Source organism: Xiphias gladius, chromosome 24 (assembly GCF_016859285.1).
Source record: "Xiphias gladius isolate SHS-SW01 ecotype Sanya breed wild chromosome 24, ASM1685928v1, whole genome shotgun sequence".
In the NCBI taxonomy this organism is placed as follows: domain Eukaryota; kingdom Metazoa; phylum Chordata; class Actinopteri; order Istiophoriformes; family Xiphiidae; genus Xiphias; species Xiphias gladius.
Window position 1 is genome coordinate 15,055,054 of NC_053423.1, and position 14,408 is coordinate 15,069,461.

General features: G+C 38.8%; 1 protein-coding gene across 1 annotated transcript in view; it reads right to left on the minus strand.

Moving 5' to 3' along the window:
* LOC120786433 (CUB and sushi domain-containing protein 3-like) overlaps nt 1-14,408 on the minus strand; it is a 252,081-nt gene that overhangs the window by 60,310 nt on the left and 177,363 nt on the right. Inside the window, exons 21-30 of the mRNA XM_040121879.1 lie at nt 12,521-12,709; nt 8,985-9,085; nt 8,680-8,748; nt 8,375-8,531; nt 6,322-6,513; nt 4,026-4,152; nt 2,537-2,739; nt 2,199-2,390; nt 1,678-1,816; nt 773-960 (exon numbers count right to left, since the gene is read on the minus strand). Coding sequence (XP_039977813.1) covers nt 773-960; nt 1,678-1,816; nt 2,199-2,390; nt 2,537-2,739; nt 4,026-4,152; nt 6,322-6,513; nt 8,375-8,531; nt 8,680-8,748; nt 8,985-9,085; nt 12,521-12,709 — 1,557 coding nt within the window. The remainder of the gene's footprint in view (nt 1-772; nt 961-1,677; nt 1,817-2,198; nt 2,391-2,536; nt 2,740-4,025; nt 4,153-6,321; nt 6,514-8,374; nt 8,532-8,679; nt 8,749-8,984; nt 9,086-12,520; nt 12,710-14,408) is intronic.

Consider the following 14,408-nt stretch of genomic DNA (forward strand, 5'->3'; position numbering starts at 1 on the left):
ATCCCCCCCGGCTTTTGTGTGGTACATGAACTTTGTAAATTATGGTTTTGGCCCCCTCCCAAAAGAATAGCGGCCACCCTGCATCAACTTAAGACTTAATTCCTGAGTCCACGTGAAGCTAGTGTCTATTCTTTTGTGCAAGTGACTCAAATTCACTCCTGTGACATACTATTTAAATACTACTTCAACAGGGACTTAATGGTGACAGCAATCATTCTTTTTCATCATAAAATCGGCATGATGCACACTGTCAATTACCATGGAGACTTAATTGCACATACATGTGTATTGAGTGTAAATGAGTAATGCAGTAGGCTTCCTTTGTTAAATTTGAAAAGTAAATATTTGTTAACACATTCTGCCGACTTCCGGTCATCACCGGAGACATCTGAAACATACCGTCAAATTCACTGTGAAAACATAAATGAGTAATTTCCCAGGTTACCTTGGTTAAGAAAAACAGGTAGAGTATATTAAAATGATTTTTCAACAACTGACAGTTACAAATTGGCTGTAAAAGCATTGCCAGGTGGAAAGAGTATTTATTTTCATCAGAAATAGACATACAATTGTTGACTCTTTTTCCGGGTGTTCTAGTTCAAGATATAAACCAAGAATTTTAGGCACAATTGTATCTCCCTGAGAATGCAAAATCTGTGGTTTGTGCTAATGCCTGTTGTAGTTTTATTTAAAAAACATTTGTATTTTAGAAGCTATTCAATCAGTATTCATTTTATATAAGGAATGTGGTACTATTAGCAGAATATTTTACCTTTGTATTCCAGGTGGAATCCGGTGTAAGAAACAGACCCATCACTGCGGAATGCTAAATGCATGGTATTTGAACTGCTCTCTATCCTCTCTGGGAGTTTGCTGTCCTGGAAGCTACCAATCAGAGGACTGTTGCTATCTGGACCATCATAGATATACAGGAAGTCATAGTTTGGCTCGATGTTGAAACTAAAGATAGATGAAGAAAAGCACACATAGGGACAAAGGGATGGGAAAGAGATAAATAATTTATACTAGAGAATATGTTTAGAAATCTCAATGTTAAAATATCCACTTTTAGAAACAGTGTCAGTGGTCCCAAATGGTTTTCAACCTCTTGTGCTGTAAAAGAAGAAGCCAGTTTTTAATCCAAGCATACAGTCTGTTGTAGGACAAACAAAAAGAAACAGGGTATTTACAAGCCCTTTATCATCTCATTATTCTATTTCACTAGCCTCTGTGGCTAAAGGTGCCTCAAAATACCAGAGAGTAGACTCCTTTTTGGTTTTTGGACTCATTATTCTTGCACTCATTGTCACTCCCTCAACTCATATTCAATTATCAAGGATGGCAATGAATTTTGGTCTGAAAATGATTGCTCCGGAATTTTCCCCATTTTCTCTACTGCCAGAAGGTCATAATTCCCACTTGTCCAACACTTCCGTTCATGACAAGATACATGTAAGATCTACCTCTAAAAGGTCAGAAAAGAGAGAAATAATTGTATCTGTCTTAAAAATTAGCTCAATGAGAACATGTCTTCGGTTCAATTTCATTCTACATTTTATTGTTACGGGGATTTGGTTATGAAAGACAACAAACTGATGAAAAAGAGCATTTAAAGTCAGCGGACCAACTCAGGATTACAGGTTTTACTTTAAAAAAGTCAGCTGACTTGCAGGTTACCTGATGAAGGCCAATGACAAGACATAGTCAGAGTTGACAGCAATGAGCCAATCACAGTCCTTGGAGTGAGGGTAGGGGTGTGGGTAGTTAGGAGAGAGAATAAATCCACTGGAGCCTGTTAGGTTCCCTCCACAAGGAGCTATGATGGGGACACAAGAAAGGACATAAGTCTTGAAATATCATAAAATTTGAATATTCTCTCAAGTGCAACCATACAGGATGATAAACTCATTTTAATTCACTCAGCACATTTTTTTTATTTTAAAAGGAATCTAAGTTACAAGATCTTCATTCAAAAGGACTAGTAATATGCACAAAATCGGGGAGGATAATGAAATAGTATCATACTATATGTATTAAGTAGTAAGTTCAAACCAGTAACATTATCTTTTATACAGCCCCACTATAAGTCAAATACAGACGTGTCCTTGAGCTAGGTAATGAACCCTAAACAACTCAAGTTGTGTATGCAGTACATCTATTGTATGTCCCTATAAATATATGGAAGCTGGACTTTTTACCTATGCAGACAGGCGGGCTGGGCTGCCAGTAGTATCTGTTGTCCACTTGTATACAGGTGATTTTGTCGTCCCCCTGGAGCTCGTATCCTGGGTCGCACTGAAAGGACACTGAATCCCCCGGCTCACGGCCATCTCCACTTCGACTGCCATTCATTGGTACACCTGGGTCCCTGCAGGCTGTAGCTACCGAACCTGGACAGAGAGAGAGAGAGAGAGAGAGAGAGAGAGGAGACAGGGGACAGGGAGAAAGAGGAGTGAATGGAGGAGAAAGAGAGGGGGGAATTCTAACTTTTCTACTTTTCCTAATGTTTGGTACGTTAGCAATGGAAATTACTTACTGGAGAACTGAATAGCAAATCCTGATTTGCTGATATAAAAATCAGTCTCAAACTGAACAGTGACAGTGTTCAGCGTGGAGTGAATTCCTTCAGGTAGCAGAGACCCGCTGAGTTCTGCCAAAGACATTTCATTTTCAGGTGGTCCGTCCCAGACCTTCAGCATGTCGTGGCTGGCTTCTGTGTCAAAGGCCAAGAACTGAAGACTGCAGTTTGCAAGGAAGAAAAATAAAAGATCACTGCCAATGGTCCCTTTATCAAATTACAATTTTAGAATGTCAAAACAGTCTTTGGTGTCGAGGACCATCAACTATTCACAAAAAAAAGGGTTATGACTACCTTTATTTTGATTGTAACTTTTGGAGGTGAAAACATTTTTAGTAGTTGGAAGAAGCACATAAACCCAAGTAAGATAATTTTGCGTATAAATTATGCATACCCTATCAGTTTTAATTTGTAACCACAACCAAAACTTTGTGGAGCATAGAACTTCAAGAGGTAATTCCAAGCAGCAGTTTCAGATTTATACCTTTAAAATGTGTTCTAAGCATTTGCACCCTCACTTTCACACCTACACACCATCACATTTTCAGAATATCTATTAACACTCTAAATTAAAGGAAGTTATTTTTCAGTTCCAGATTTTTGGCTGTACTGCAACAGCGGCGCCAGCGCTACAAACGTGAATGTCTCTGATTGACTGACTGAGTGATAAAGTCACACCATTGGCTGTTGCTCTTTCAAAAGGAAGTGGTGCGAACAGTTTCTACTGCATCATCAGGGGGGTGTTTACAGGCAGTGTTGCCAACTTAGCACCTTTTTTGCTTACACCCGTTTAGTGACTTTTCTTCACAAAAGCACTTAGCCGCAAATCTAGGAAGTTTTTGGACAAACCCTAGCTACTTTCTAAAGAAGAGAGTTGCCAGTGTGGCCCAGCGAGCACAAGGTTGGGTTTTCCCTCCACAGGCACACCTCTCTCTGCGTCTCATTCAATTAACCGCACGGCAGCTGACACAGAGTTGAATGAACTTCTAACTTTCTCTCTGAGTGATCATTTCACAAGTCAATATGGCCGAAATCACAGCACAGCTGTCATCTTTCATTCATTTGTATGGTGATTTTTGTCAGACGACGTTGCCGTTATAAAGTCAGGATTTTAGCAGTGCAGAGCAGCAGCTTGGACCTGACTTGAATGTGACCGCTGGTTAACATGCAGTCTTAACGGGCTGCCTTTCGGTCACTATTTCATACTTATTCCGTTGTCTGACAACAGAAACAGAAAAACATGTAATTGAGATCAGCTTTATTTGGAATTCGGCTGGATTTAAATACCGTACATGTGAGCACAGAGAGTAGGACAGAAGCAAACAGATAAAGAACGGTCCAGCTATATACCAGGTTTTGACCTAGTCTTGTTACAAAAGTATTGACGTGGGCACTAGAATGAATGACACCTTTATTTTAACTTTAATACTGAGAGGGTCCACTTTACCTCACAATATTTCCTGAGTCCACCTCAATGGTCCAAGTGCAGCGTAGATTATTGTCGTAGGGAAACGGGTATCCAGGAGAAAGAATCCTCCCTGAAGACTCGCCCTTAAAACGACCTCCACATTCCGCTACAAGTATCACAAACACAGGTAAAAGGTACAGACTGTTAATATGTACCAACATACAAACCCACAAATGTCCCTGTACTACAGTATATCTATAGCTGTCTGATTAGAACAACTGTGGCAATGTTACAAGTACCATCAATTCTATCCAACCAATGAGCAGTCGAAGAGCGCGTATGGTTGCATTTAAGTGTGCATGTGACGTATGACGAGTCAACCATTTATCTGTCCATGGCAGTTGTTTATCAAGGCAATCAGAACCACTAGGTGCACCTCAGTAGCCACTGAGCAGTGATTTAACGATCACCGCAGAGACAAATGGATTAAGAAAGAAGAGGACGCTCTTCCTCCGTATCCCTCTGTCTTCCTCAATCATTCTCAAACACAGAAAGACAGAGAAGAGGAAGAGGAAGAGGAAGGGGAACTGATCATTCATTCCTCCCTAAAGAAATCACAACACATTATATAACAGAAAATAATTCCCTCTTCTCTCTTTGTCTCTCTCAGTTATATATTTTCACAGTCTTCATCCCCTCTCTGCTCCCCCCAGGCTCCGATCCCTTCATCACTGAAATATATTATATCAAGTAATAGGAGCAATATTAAGAAAAAGAGAGGAGAAGAGGCAAAAGAGAAAGAAAAGGGACAACCAAAGGAGGTAAAGAGGAAACACTATGGGTAACAATAAGAGGCAATATAATATTAAGACTGGAGGTTATCTGAGGTCACAGTGTTTCACTGCTAAAATATAAAGTCAGAGAATATCAGCCAGAGGTTTTATGAGTCTTTCATTATTGATAGTGAGAAGGAAAGAGACTTATTAAGCTGAATCCAAAATCAGAGAGTGAGGCAGCAATGAAGGAAAAAAGGTGCTTAAAACATTGGGCTTGCTGTTATGCTTATAGCACCCATCTGGGGCACAGCTGCAGCAGCCATTTTGTGTGTCACTCTGTAGAGTCTTAGCAATTGTTTGGGTTTAATTAGAGAATGTAATCATTCCACCAAACACCTCTAAAAAATAAGCTTAACGTAATATACAAATCAAAGCATTTAAGGAAATACATATTATCATACTGATGAATATATTAGTATGTGTTTGAGTGTGTGTGAGTTCTGCAGGCTTGAATCTGTATAGCCATTATTGACTTGTTGATCAATATTTGGGACTGTGGTGAGGTTATAATTTCCCATCAGTCTGAAGCCCTGGAAAATGAACTAAAAAGGCAATGATGTTATCACGGAATATTTAGAAATATGTCAATACTTAAAGGGGAATTGTTTCCCAGTAGGTTTTCTTGTTTCCCTAAAATGGCCCGTGCTCTGATTTAGTGATGTGATGCAAAACCAAATCGATTAAAATGCCTTTATGAAGCAATTGTAATAAACAGATTTGTCATTTAGCCCTTTACAGAGTGAGAATGACATACATAGAGGTTAAAAACAAGCAGATATACAAATATAATAAATCAAGGTTGGATATGTGTGTGTTTGTAAGTGTTTGGGTATGTTTGAGTACAGTATCCAGAGACAGAGAGCAAATTCCTCACTGCAGGACAGGAAACGAATCAATTGGGCAGAAGGAGTCGAGGTGGTAAACCGTCCTGAGTAAATAGGCTTTTTATAGAATCTTTAAGATTACCGCAGTGTGATATAGAGAAAATGAAAAAGGGGATTCCACAGGAAATTGGACACTATCTGTTTTCTTTCAAGATTATTGAAGGGATGTCCAGTAAGCAGAGACTTTGCATTAAGGAGCTGTGAGTGACTCTGTGCTGTATTGTGGAACAAGACCTACCACAGCAATACTCCCTGCTACTTGAAAGGTGAATGTGCAGCAGCGGAGTTCTGGGTTAATGAAATATTCCAGCCTGAAAACTGCTTCGCACCATAATCAATTCAGGAAGAAAAACACTAAAAGGAGAAGAAGGCTCTAGTCATGTTGGTATTTATTCACATATTATATCCTCTTCTTGATTTGTGCCATGTGTGAATGTGAAAAAAGCTGTTGAGACCAAAGCCACATAAAACCAATACCTTCGAGAGGTCTTGGGTAACTGTACAGCTACTCAACAGACACATGAACTAATCACTGCGTGTCCGTAAACATCCGTTCGTGTCTTTTCAATAACCTCTTTTCAAATTGTAAATGGCTTCATAAAGCAACAGACATACCGATACAAGAGGGCAGAGGGTTATCCCAGGCTCTCCTTTCCCCTGTCATACACTTCAGCGTGGAAGCCCCGTGCAGAGTGTATCCGGGCTCACATCTGTATGTGATGCTGCTCCCAGAGAAATGACCTTGGTCGTTGACCTTGAAGCCAAACTGAGGCACGCCTGGGTCTTCACAATGAGACAACTCAAAACCTGGAGAGAGAGAAAGACAGAGAAAGTGTGTACTTTTAAGATACTCACTAAGGGAAATCTAAGACTTACTAGAAAAAAAAACCGAACTAATGTTCTTTAGATGCACAGCAATAGTCGCTTAATATCTGCCACACTCAAGTATTCAGTTTATGAGCTTGTGGATATCACAGATCCTGTTAAGCTCTCATCCCGATTTAATAAAAAGAAAAAGATATATGAGGCATACCAATATTAGGAGTGTTATTGGAGCATGTATACACCTTATCCAATTTAATGTTGCTTTTCAGAGTCTGTCTTAGCTCAATTTCCATGTTAATATTCAGGATATTTTGTTTATTCGCGTGCACAATTTTGGAGAGTGGGATATGACGAGGTATATAAATAGCTTATCCTTATAAGACTTTAACCAGGATTTGATCTTCGGTATTACCTGCAAGACGAGGTGTACCAGGATTTGAGTCATCTCCTGGAAGACTGCAGTAGGTGAGTGTCTAAATCCTTCAAATGGCCATTTGCAAAGCTGTACTTATACCATTCTGCAATCTGAACACACCTGCCATCACCCTGACATCTAGAGTTAATGGTTGCCCATCTGAAATTGTTCTCTGTGGTTTAGACATGTATAAGAAAAAAAAAATCATGTATTATACAAACAAAAAACACTGTTGCAGTGTTCTTTAAGTCAGTGTCTTTTGTTTGCATAGCAAACGAACTTCTATGTGCATCCGTCTGAGACAGTTGAGGTGCAGTGGAGTTCAGTAAGTAGGTGACGCTCCACTGTACTCACAAAGCAATGAGACAATACAACTTCAAAGTGTTATGCAAATCCTTTTGCAGGGCTCCACTTAAAGAATTCGATTTTTTAAAATTCCAACTAAGCATCCAAGAGGGCACTGGCAAATGTACCAACATCAGAGCGCACCTTTAACCATCCTACGCTGAAGTCAGGGCTCTCTGAAAGCTTTGTTAATCAAACATGAAGTTTCTTGTGATCATTTCAGTGGTTCAATTATCAATAAGTTCTTTGATGGTTTCAACTGATTCAGCACGCATGCTACATCTGTCAGGAATTAGTACAGCTGTCACATGGCATTTAATTGCTGAACTGATGTGATTCTGATAGTGACTTGCTATAGTCTCCTGTGCTGTCTTTGTCCTTTCCAGTTTTATGTCATTTACCAGCATAAAGCTAAAAGTCGTGTATAGTACACTTGCACTACGTCCTGTTAAGGATGTGACAACTCATTATAATAATTTAATCTAAATAATAATTTAGTGTAGGTGAAAAAAACACGCTGCAGTGTGAGCTGGTCGTAATCGCCCATATAAATCAACAGCAGCTTGCCGTTGCCTCTACCACTCATGACAATGTTTGTACAACATAGGATGCAGTCTACAAGCTAGTGCCTGATTGGTCCACATAACAAATCACAGCATGTGTTAATATTCCATTTTACATTACTGTCATTATACAGGATAACGAGCTACCTATATTCCTGAGTATACATGCTCCTTTGTCTATATAAGGCTGTATACACTGACCATTAGTCCAATTTACTCTTCAGGGAAACTTTTTGTGTGTGAGCACTGCCAATTTTTTGAAATACACAGCTTGAAGAGTGTTTTGCTACATTTACTACTCACACTGAATTAAAATTTACATTTTTATTCCAGTATGAAATGTATAGTAGCTCAAATACCACTGTTTTTTGCCATGAAAAACCTTTTCCTTTCATATATTCTTGTTGGAAGTACACCTTTAGCACATATGTTATGAATTTAACAAGATTAGGGACATATTTTAGGGGCGAGATTGATGTAAAAAGTTTATAAAGGTTAAGTGTGTTAGCCGTAAACTTACTCGAATACACCAGTTTGAATCCTTCTCCTGTACTGTCTGCATCACTGTAAAATTCTAGCCAGAGGTGGTTTGAAGTGGAAATCAGCGTCAGGCCCAACATAGATGATCCCGTGAATGCTCCAAGAACGTGGGCTGTGTTGTCTTTGCCATCATAAATCTGTAAAAACAACAGCGCAATGCGCGCACGATGCAAATACATAAGGACTAACCATGAACTGATGTTTTTTTTTTTCATCACTGACAGCAAAAACATGCAAGAAGAATGACAAAGGAATCACCAAACGTGTGTTTGCATGTGTGTTTACCTTTAGTATATCCCCTTGGGCAAGATGAAAGGTTCTAGCAGAGATGTTGATGCCTTTCCCAGCCTGCACCTGAAGTCAAGATGAAATCCAACTTACATGTATCGACCAACAAAGTAGACAACAAATGTATTCACAAAAGTTTGAAGATGGCTAACAAATTCCACAAACTTTCATGATGATTTTTTCAACTGTCCCAGAATGGAATATTGCCTTTGCTCAAATAACTGCAAACCAGAACGAGCCGCATTGCTTTTATTCAGCAAGAACACGTTTGATGTATATTCAAAGGTGGACAGATTTATTACCTGGATGCTATAGATGCATTCATGGTTGTTGTCGTAGTTCATCGGATAGTTTGGAGAGAGAAGGATCCCTTCATTGTTTATAACTGAAGATCCACACTCCGCTGATGACAAAGACAGAGACCAGTGAATTAAAATATATACAGTATGGTTTAAATTATTTAAATCTTAAGAGTATTATAACAATGTGGTGGAACCATATGGGGGAACCTTTGTTATGGGACGGAAAGAACCAAATTTAAAACTTTTATTTAAAAAAAAAAAAATTTTTTTTGCAGCTTATTTAACAATCTTCTGGAATTTCTGAAGTTATTTGGTAGTGCTGTATAAATATTTCAGTCCACTGTATAAGCAGTTATAGAGAAAACAGGTTGTCCTTACAGTGAAAAGATTTTTTCATCTCATCAAGGATGATGATTAATTGTTTTTCTATAAATGGATGAATACTTGTAATGTGCGCTTGTGGGTGTGTTTGCATGAGAGTAATTTAATAACCCTTTTAAACAGCTGTACTGTCAGCCAACTACGCTCGCAGAGAATGGGCAGGTAGTAAAATTCAGACACTAATTTACCCAAAGATACCGGCTCTCTGCACTTCTCACATGTGCCCTCTATCTATGGTACCAATGTCCCTTTCCTCTCTTTTTCTCTCTCTCTCCTTCCTGCTCTCCCCCTCACTATGTCTCTACTGGTGTAATAGTCATATTACAGCTGTCATATTGTCAATAAATCACACTGCTAAAGCTTCCATTTAGAAAATTACCTCTCCATCCTCTCCCTCTTTAATTCCCTTGCTCTTGCTTTTTCTCTCTTTCTCCTTCTCAGTGATAGTGCCCCCTTTAGCCTCCTCTACTTTAATCAACCTCCCTCTTCCGCTTTTCACGAGTCTCCTCTTTTCCTCTCCCTCCTTCTCTTTGTTACTTTCCTCTTTTCTCTTTTCCCTCCCAATTCAGCCTCCTTTTCCTTGACAGAAATGCTACATAGTAGATAAATTCCAGGAATAATAGATTAGCGGAAAAAAACGAGCAAAAGATCTGCTTTCTGAAAAAGGAAAGACACCTATTTTGTACCACTCCAGCTCCCTTCTGTACAATAATTTATGAGACAATATGTTTGACCTGCTAGCATAAGTACAGCTCATGTAGAACCACAAACACAGGCCATCAAAGTCACACTTTAAAGCTACGGAGTACATCTTTTAGTTAATTAAAATTTAAAAAAACAGCAACCAAAAAACCCCACCTTTTTTCTTCATGTTTCTTTACTTGATTACTGTACTCCAATCTACATAATAGAGGTGGCAACAAAAGCAACCAAACAAGCAGAAGTCTTTATAGCTAAGATATTAGGAAACAGCACATGATAGGTGTTCTAATCTTGTCATTCCTCCACTCTCTGCTCTTCCTCTGTGATGTGCACCACATCATGCAGCCATGTAACACAACACATAGGAACTAAATATGGCAAACGGCCCTACACCATGGAACGCAACTCCGCTCCAACACCTCTTTGCGTTATCATTCTTTGCACATTGATGACAAAGAGCCAAAGGTGTAAGCAATGGCACTGCAAGCATCGTGCAAAGCTCAAAATACAGTACATTTGGTTTTGTACAAATTCTCTATACTGAATCTGCTCTGTTACTCGAGCTGTCTCCGTCTATATGTCTCTGTATTGATTCTACATTCGCAATCGAATCTCATTTTACAAGCGTCTTGCTTACACAAACCCTGAAGGTATGAGTACACTGTTTTGATCCTCATGGGTAAACTCATGGTCTGCATCAGACTTATTCTAACTACTGAGAGACGGTGGGTAGGCCCGTCTGTGGCATCCAGAGAGCAATTGCTTTCGTCAGGGACAACGACCGGCGTATTGCTAAGACACCCAGAGGAACCCAACACAGACACAGGGAGAGTAGGCAAATACCATGTCCCTCCAACATTTGCTGTCAATATTTCTTTTCTGCCATTATTGTTAATTTCATCTTGTTTTACTAGCACAGACTTGATCTCTAGAGTGTTTTTGCAGTATCCCTTTTTTAACTACAAGTAACAGACTCATATGTGGAGTGTATGTGTGTGTGTTTGCTTGACAGCCCATATTTTAAATGACATGTCATTACATGTTTCCAGAATTTACTTTGAAATCCATGATTTCACTTATTTACCATTTAAGTTCATTTGGTATTAGCCTCTGCCTTTGTACATTAATTAATTGATGATGTAACTCAGAATATACACATTGTCCCCATTTTTAACTCAGACATGTCTTCACTGCAATTTGTGTTCATGGTTCAATGCGTTGTTCTCTGCTTTGTATGCGTCCATACGGCCTTTAAATTTCACTTCAGGTTGTATCTACATGAGCCGTTTTGTTGGCTGCTTGTAACCCTCCATTGTAAGTCGCAGACTGCTTAAGTTACATCATTTTGGATTGGAGTTCATCATGTGGCATGTACCTACATCCAAAAGTCCATTTGTCACATTACCAAAGCCCTACCGACTTGTCTTGTTATCAGAGGAAATGTAAATTTCTCACGCAAGTTACAGGATTGAAATATTTAAGACAACACCTGCACAAAATAAATAAATCCTAGTTTGGCATTTTCTTTGCCCCAAAGGTCTTTAGTTCATATTTATGTGTGCATCCCAGGCATTACTTATTTTAATATTGTATTCTGTCTTTATCACTTCAGTTTATTCAACAGGTTTTGAAAAACAGAGAACATGATAAATCCTAAAATGTTCCCGTTAAATAAAAAAATTATATTCCTGATAATGTTCTTGATAGTAAAACTCATGATTATAAGGGGTGATCCAGTATTGTGAAAAGGCCAAAACTCTCTGCCCACTGGTGAATCACCTCGAAGAAATATCACTGACATTTACTGTTCATCCAGTAACTGAATCTGGCTTATATAAATATGGCTTCTACATAGATGGCTGTCTAGAGTCACTTTATTTCACTGTACTTCACTGTACGCTGTACAGATTAAAAAAGAACTGAACAAGGAGAGGTGCCCATTAAACTTGAATATCTACTTCCAAAGTGCAAGTAGAAAGGCCCTTTACCTTGTGTCTCCTTCGCTATCATGTCAAATCAAACAAAGTTGGCCTTGTGTGTCTGCTGGCTTTTGAACTGAGGCTGTCCAGGCTCATAATTTTTGCTTGTCAAAATATGGGAAAATGTTTCTGTGTTTACCAACAACCACAGCATATCAGCAGCAAAGCAGCTTAACACGTTTTCTGGTCTTTGCAGGCCAGCGCTCTTCCATTATCAGTTACATAATTGAAATTTTACATTTGAAACAAACTAATTATTATTTTCTTATAAATGCTAAATGTGTAACACTAACAATTTACCGTGCTTGGTGGTTAAAACACTGATTGCACAATTTTAGATATCAAATGTCTTCTTATCAACTTTTCCTTCACAAAACCTCTAGAGACTTTTCTTGGCACCTGGCTAGCCAGGAACCGCAAAAAGTGTGCCACTATTGTCGAAGATGTAACAACAACAGTAAAACTATCACATACCGACGCATCTTGGTAGAGGAGCACTCCACATTCTCCGCCCACCTCCCAGACAGATCAACTCTGGCGCCCCCTCTAGGCGGTAGCCCATATTGCAGGAAAAAGACAATGTGTCACCAACGCCGAAACTGTAGCCATTTCTCCTGCCGAACCGAGGCATTCCAGGGTCCTCACATGGCTCCAAGGTGTATTCTGCAGAAAATAAGTTGAAACTGAATGCGTAACAAATACATAAATAAACATTTAAATTATATAAATGGGTCAGCATTGTGAAACCTGCCCTTTTTATACCACTGACTGAAAACTAGGACCAGATAGTAGGCTGATCTAACATGTACAGTACACACAGTACTGGCATTACTACATATGGGCTGAAAATATATTAAAAAATCAAAATAAAGTTTAAAATGAGTACTTTTATTTTATACTCTTGTGGCATAAGTGCCATAAGAGTAAGTGAGAAAGTATGAGATTAGATTGTAAAGAAATTTCAAATCAATCCACCCTAATAACTACAATAAGACCGACAACATAACCACTAAATATTAACTGAAAAATGCAAACACCCCATGGCCATGTTCTTTCTCTCTGTATGAAGAAATTCTTTTCAATAATACAATACTCCTGTGAAAAACTATTGAAAATGCAGTCCAAATAAAATAGAATATAATCTTTGCATAAGAACTTAAATACAACTGTGAACAGTCTGTACACATGGTGGAGTCTGTGTTGACTCCACCATGTCCTGTACTAAACTTGTTGATTTTGTGTGAGTTACAGCAGGAAATTTATTTTCAACGGGCTAAGATTAAGGCTTATGCCATCTGGAAGGTGGTACAATGTCTTATAGTATATACTCAGATTTAAGTGCCCCTCTATTCCAGAGTCAATGAGATCGTTGAAAGGGCAGTTAGGCAAAGGATTTTGATTTATGAGGGGCAGATGTAGCCTTGGAATTTGTCTTAATTATGCCCCTTAACTCAATTTGGATGAGGGTGGTGGTGAAATAACACGAGTATGGATTGGGACAGCACTTGTGACTTGCACACATTCTCAGAAAACCACCGATGAGGCTTTGAGTAATCCATCTCCATCTTCTTTTGTGTTGTTTAATGGTGGAGTGCATTCTATTTAATGTCGTGTAACCTCTCTCCTCTATTGAGCCCTTTTTCTTGAGCTTTTCAAGAATAAGGTTTTATGGGTAGTCCTTGAGGCCAGTGGTGAAATATGTCATATTCAGAGGAAAAGTGACAGTTAAGCATACACTTAACACAGTGACGGTTTTGTGTTGATGTGCCATACAAAAATGGCAAGAATGATGTGTAACAGGGTCAAAAATATATATTCAGAGGTTCAACGGGTATCGGGTAAAAATGAAATAAATGCAGGTGGGGAGTGGGATAATATAAACATGAAACATTAGAAATGAAAAATAAAAATAAATTAAAATAAAAGCGCAGAGCTTAAATGTTTTTCTCCAACATTTGAACTGGTCTAATTTTATCAAGTGTAATTAGCCGGCATTATTTCTTTTTATTGTGGGTGCCTACAACACAGTCTTTTACCCCTCAATTCATCATCATTCCAGGAGTGAGAATGCAGCTGACTGAAAGCAACAGGGTGTCACTTTGGATATGAGGACACATGGTTACGCAACATCAGTTATCGTGTCACTTTGCATTACATCAACAACAAGTGGGAGCAGTTTGAGAGAGTGTTTTGCACATCTGAATGGAACAGTACATTACACAGACTGGCAGATAACCTCAGACAAGCAATCAGGCAAGTCCTGTTTAAATACAATCTGGAAGAGTTTTAAAGTGAATGACTTTATTGCCTGTGTGTTTAATTAACGTTAAAGGTAGGGGTTGTGTTGCGGGATTTATATTAA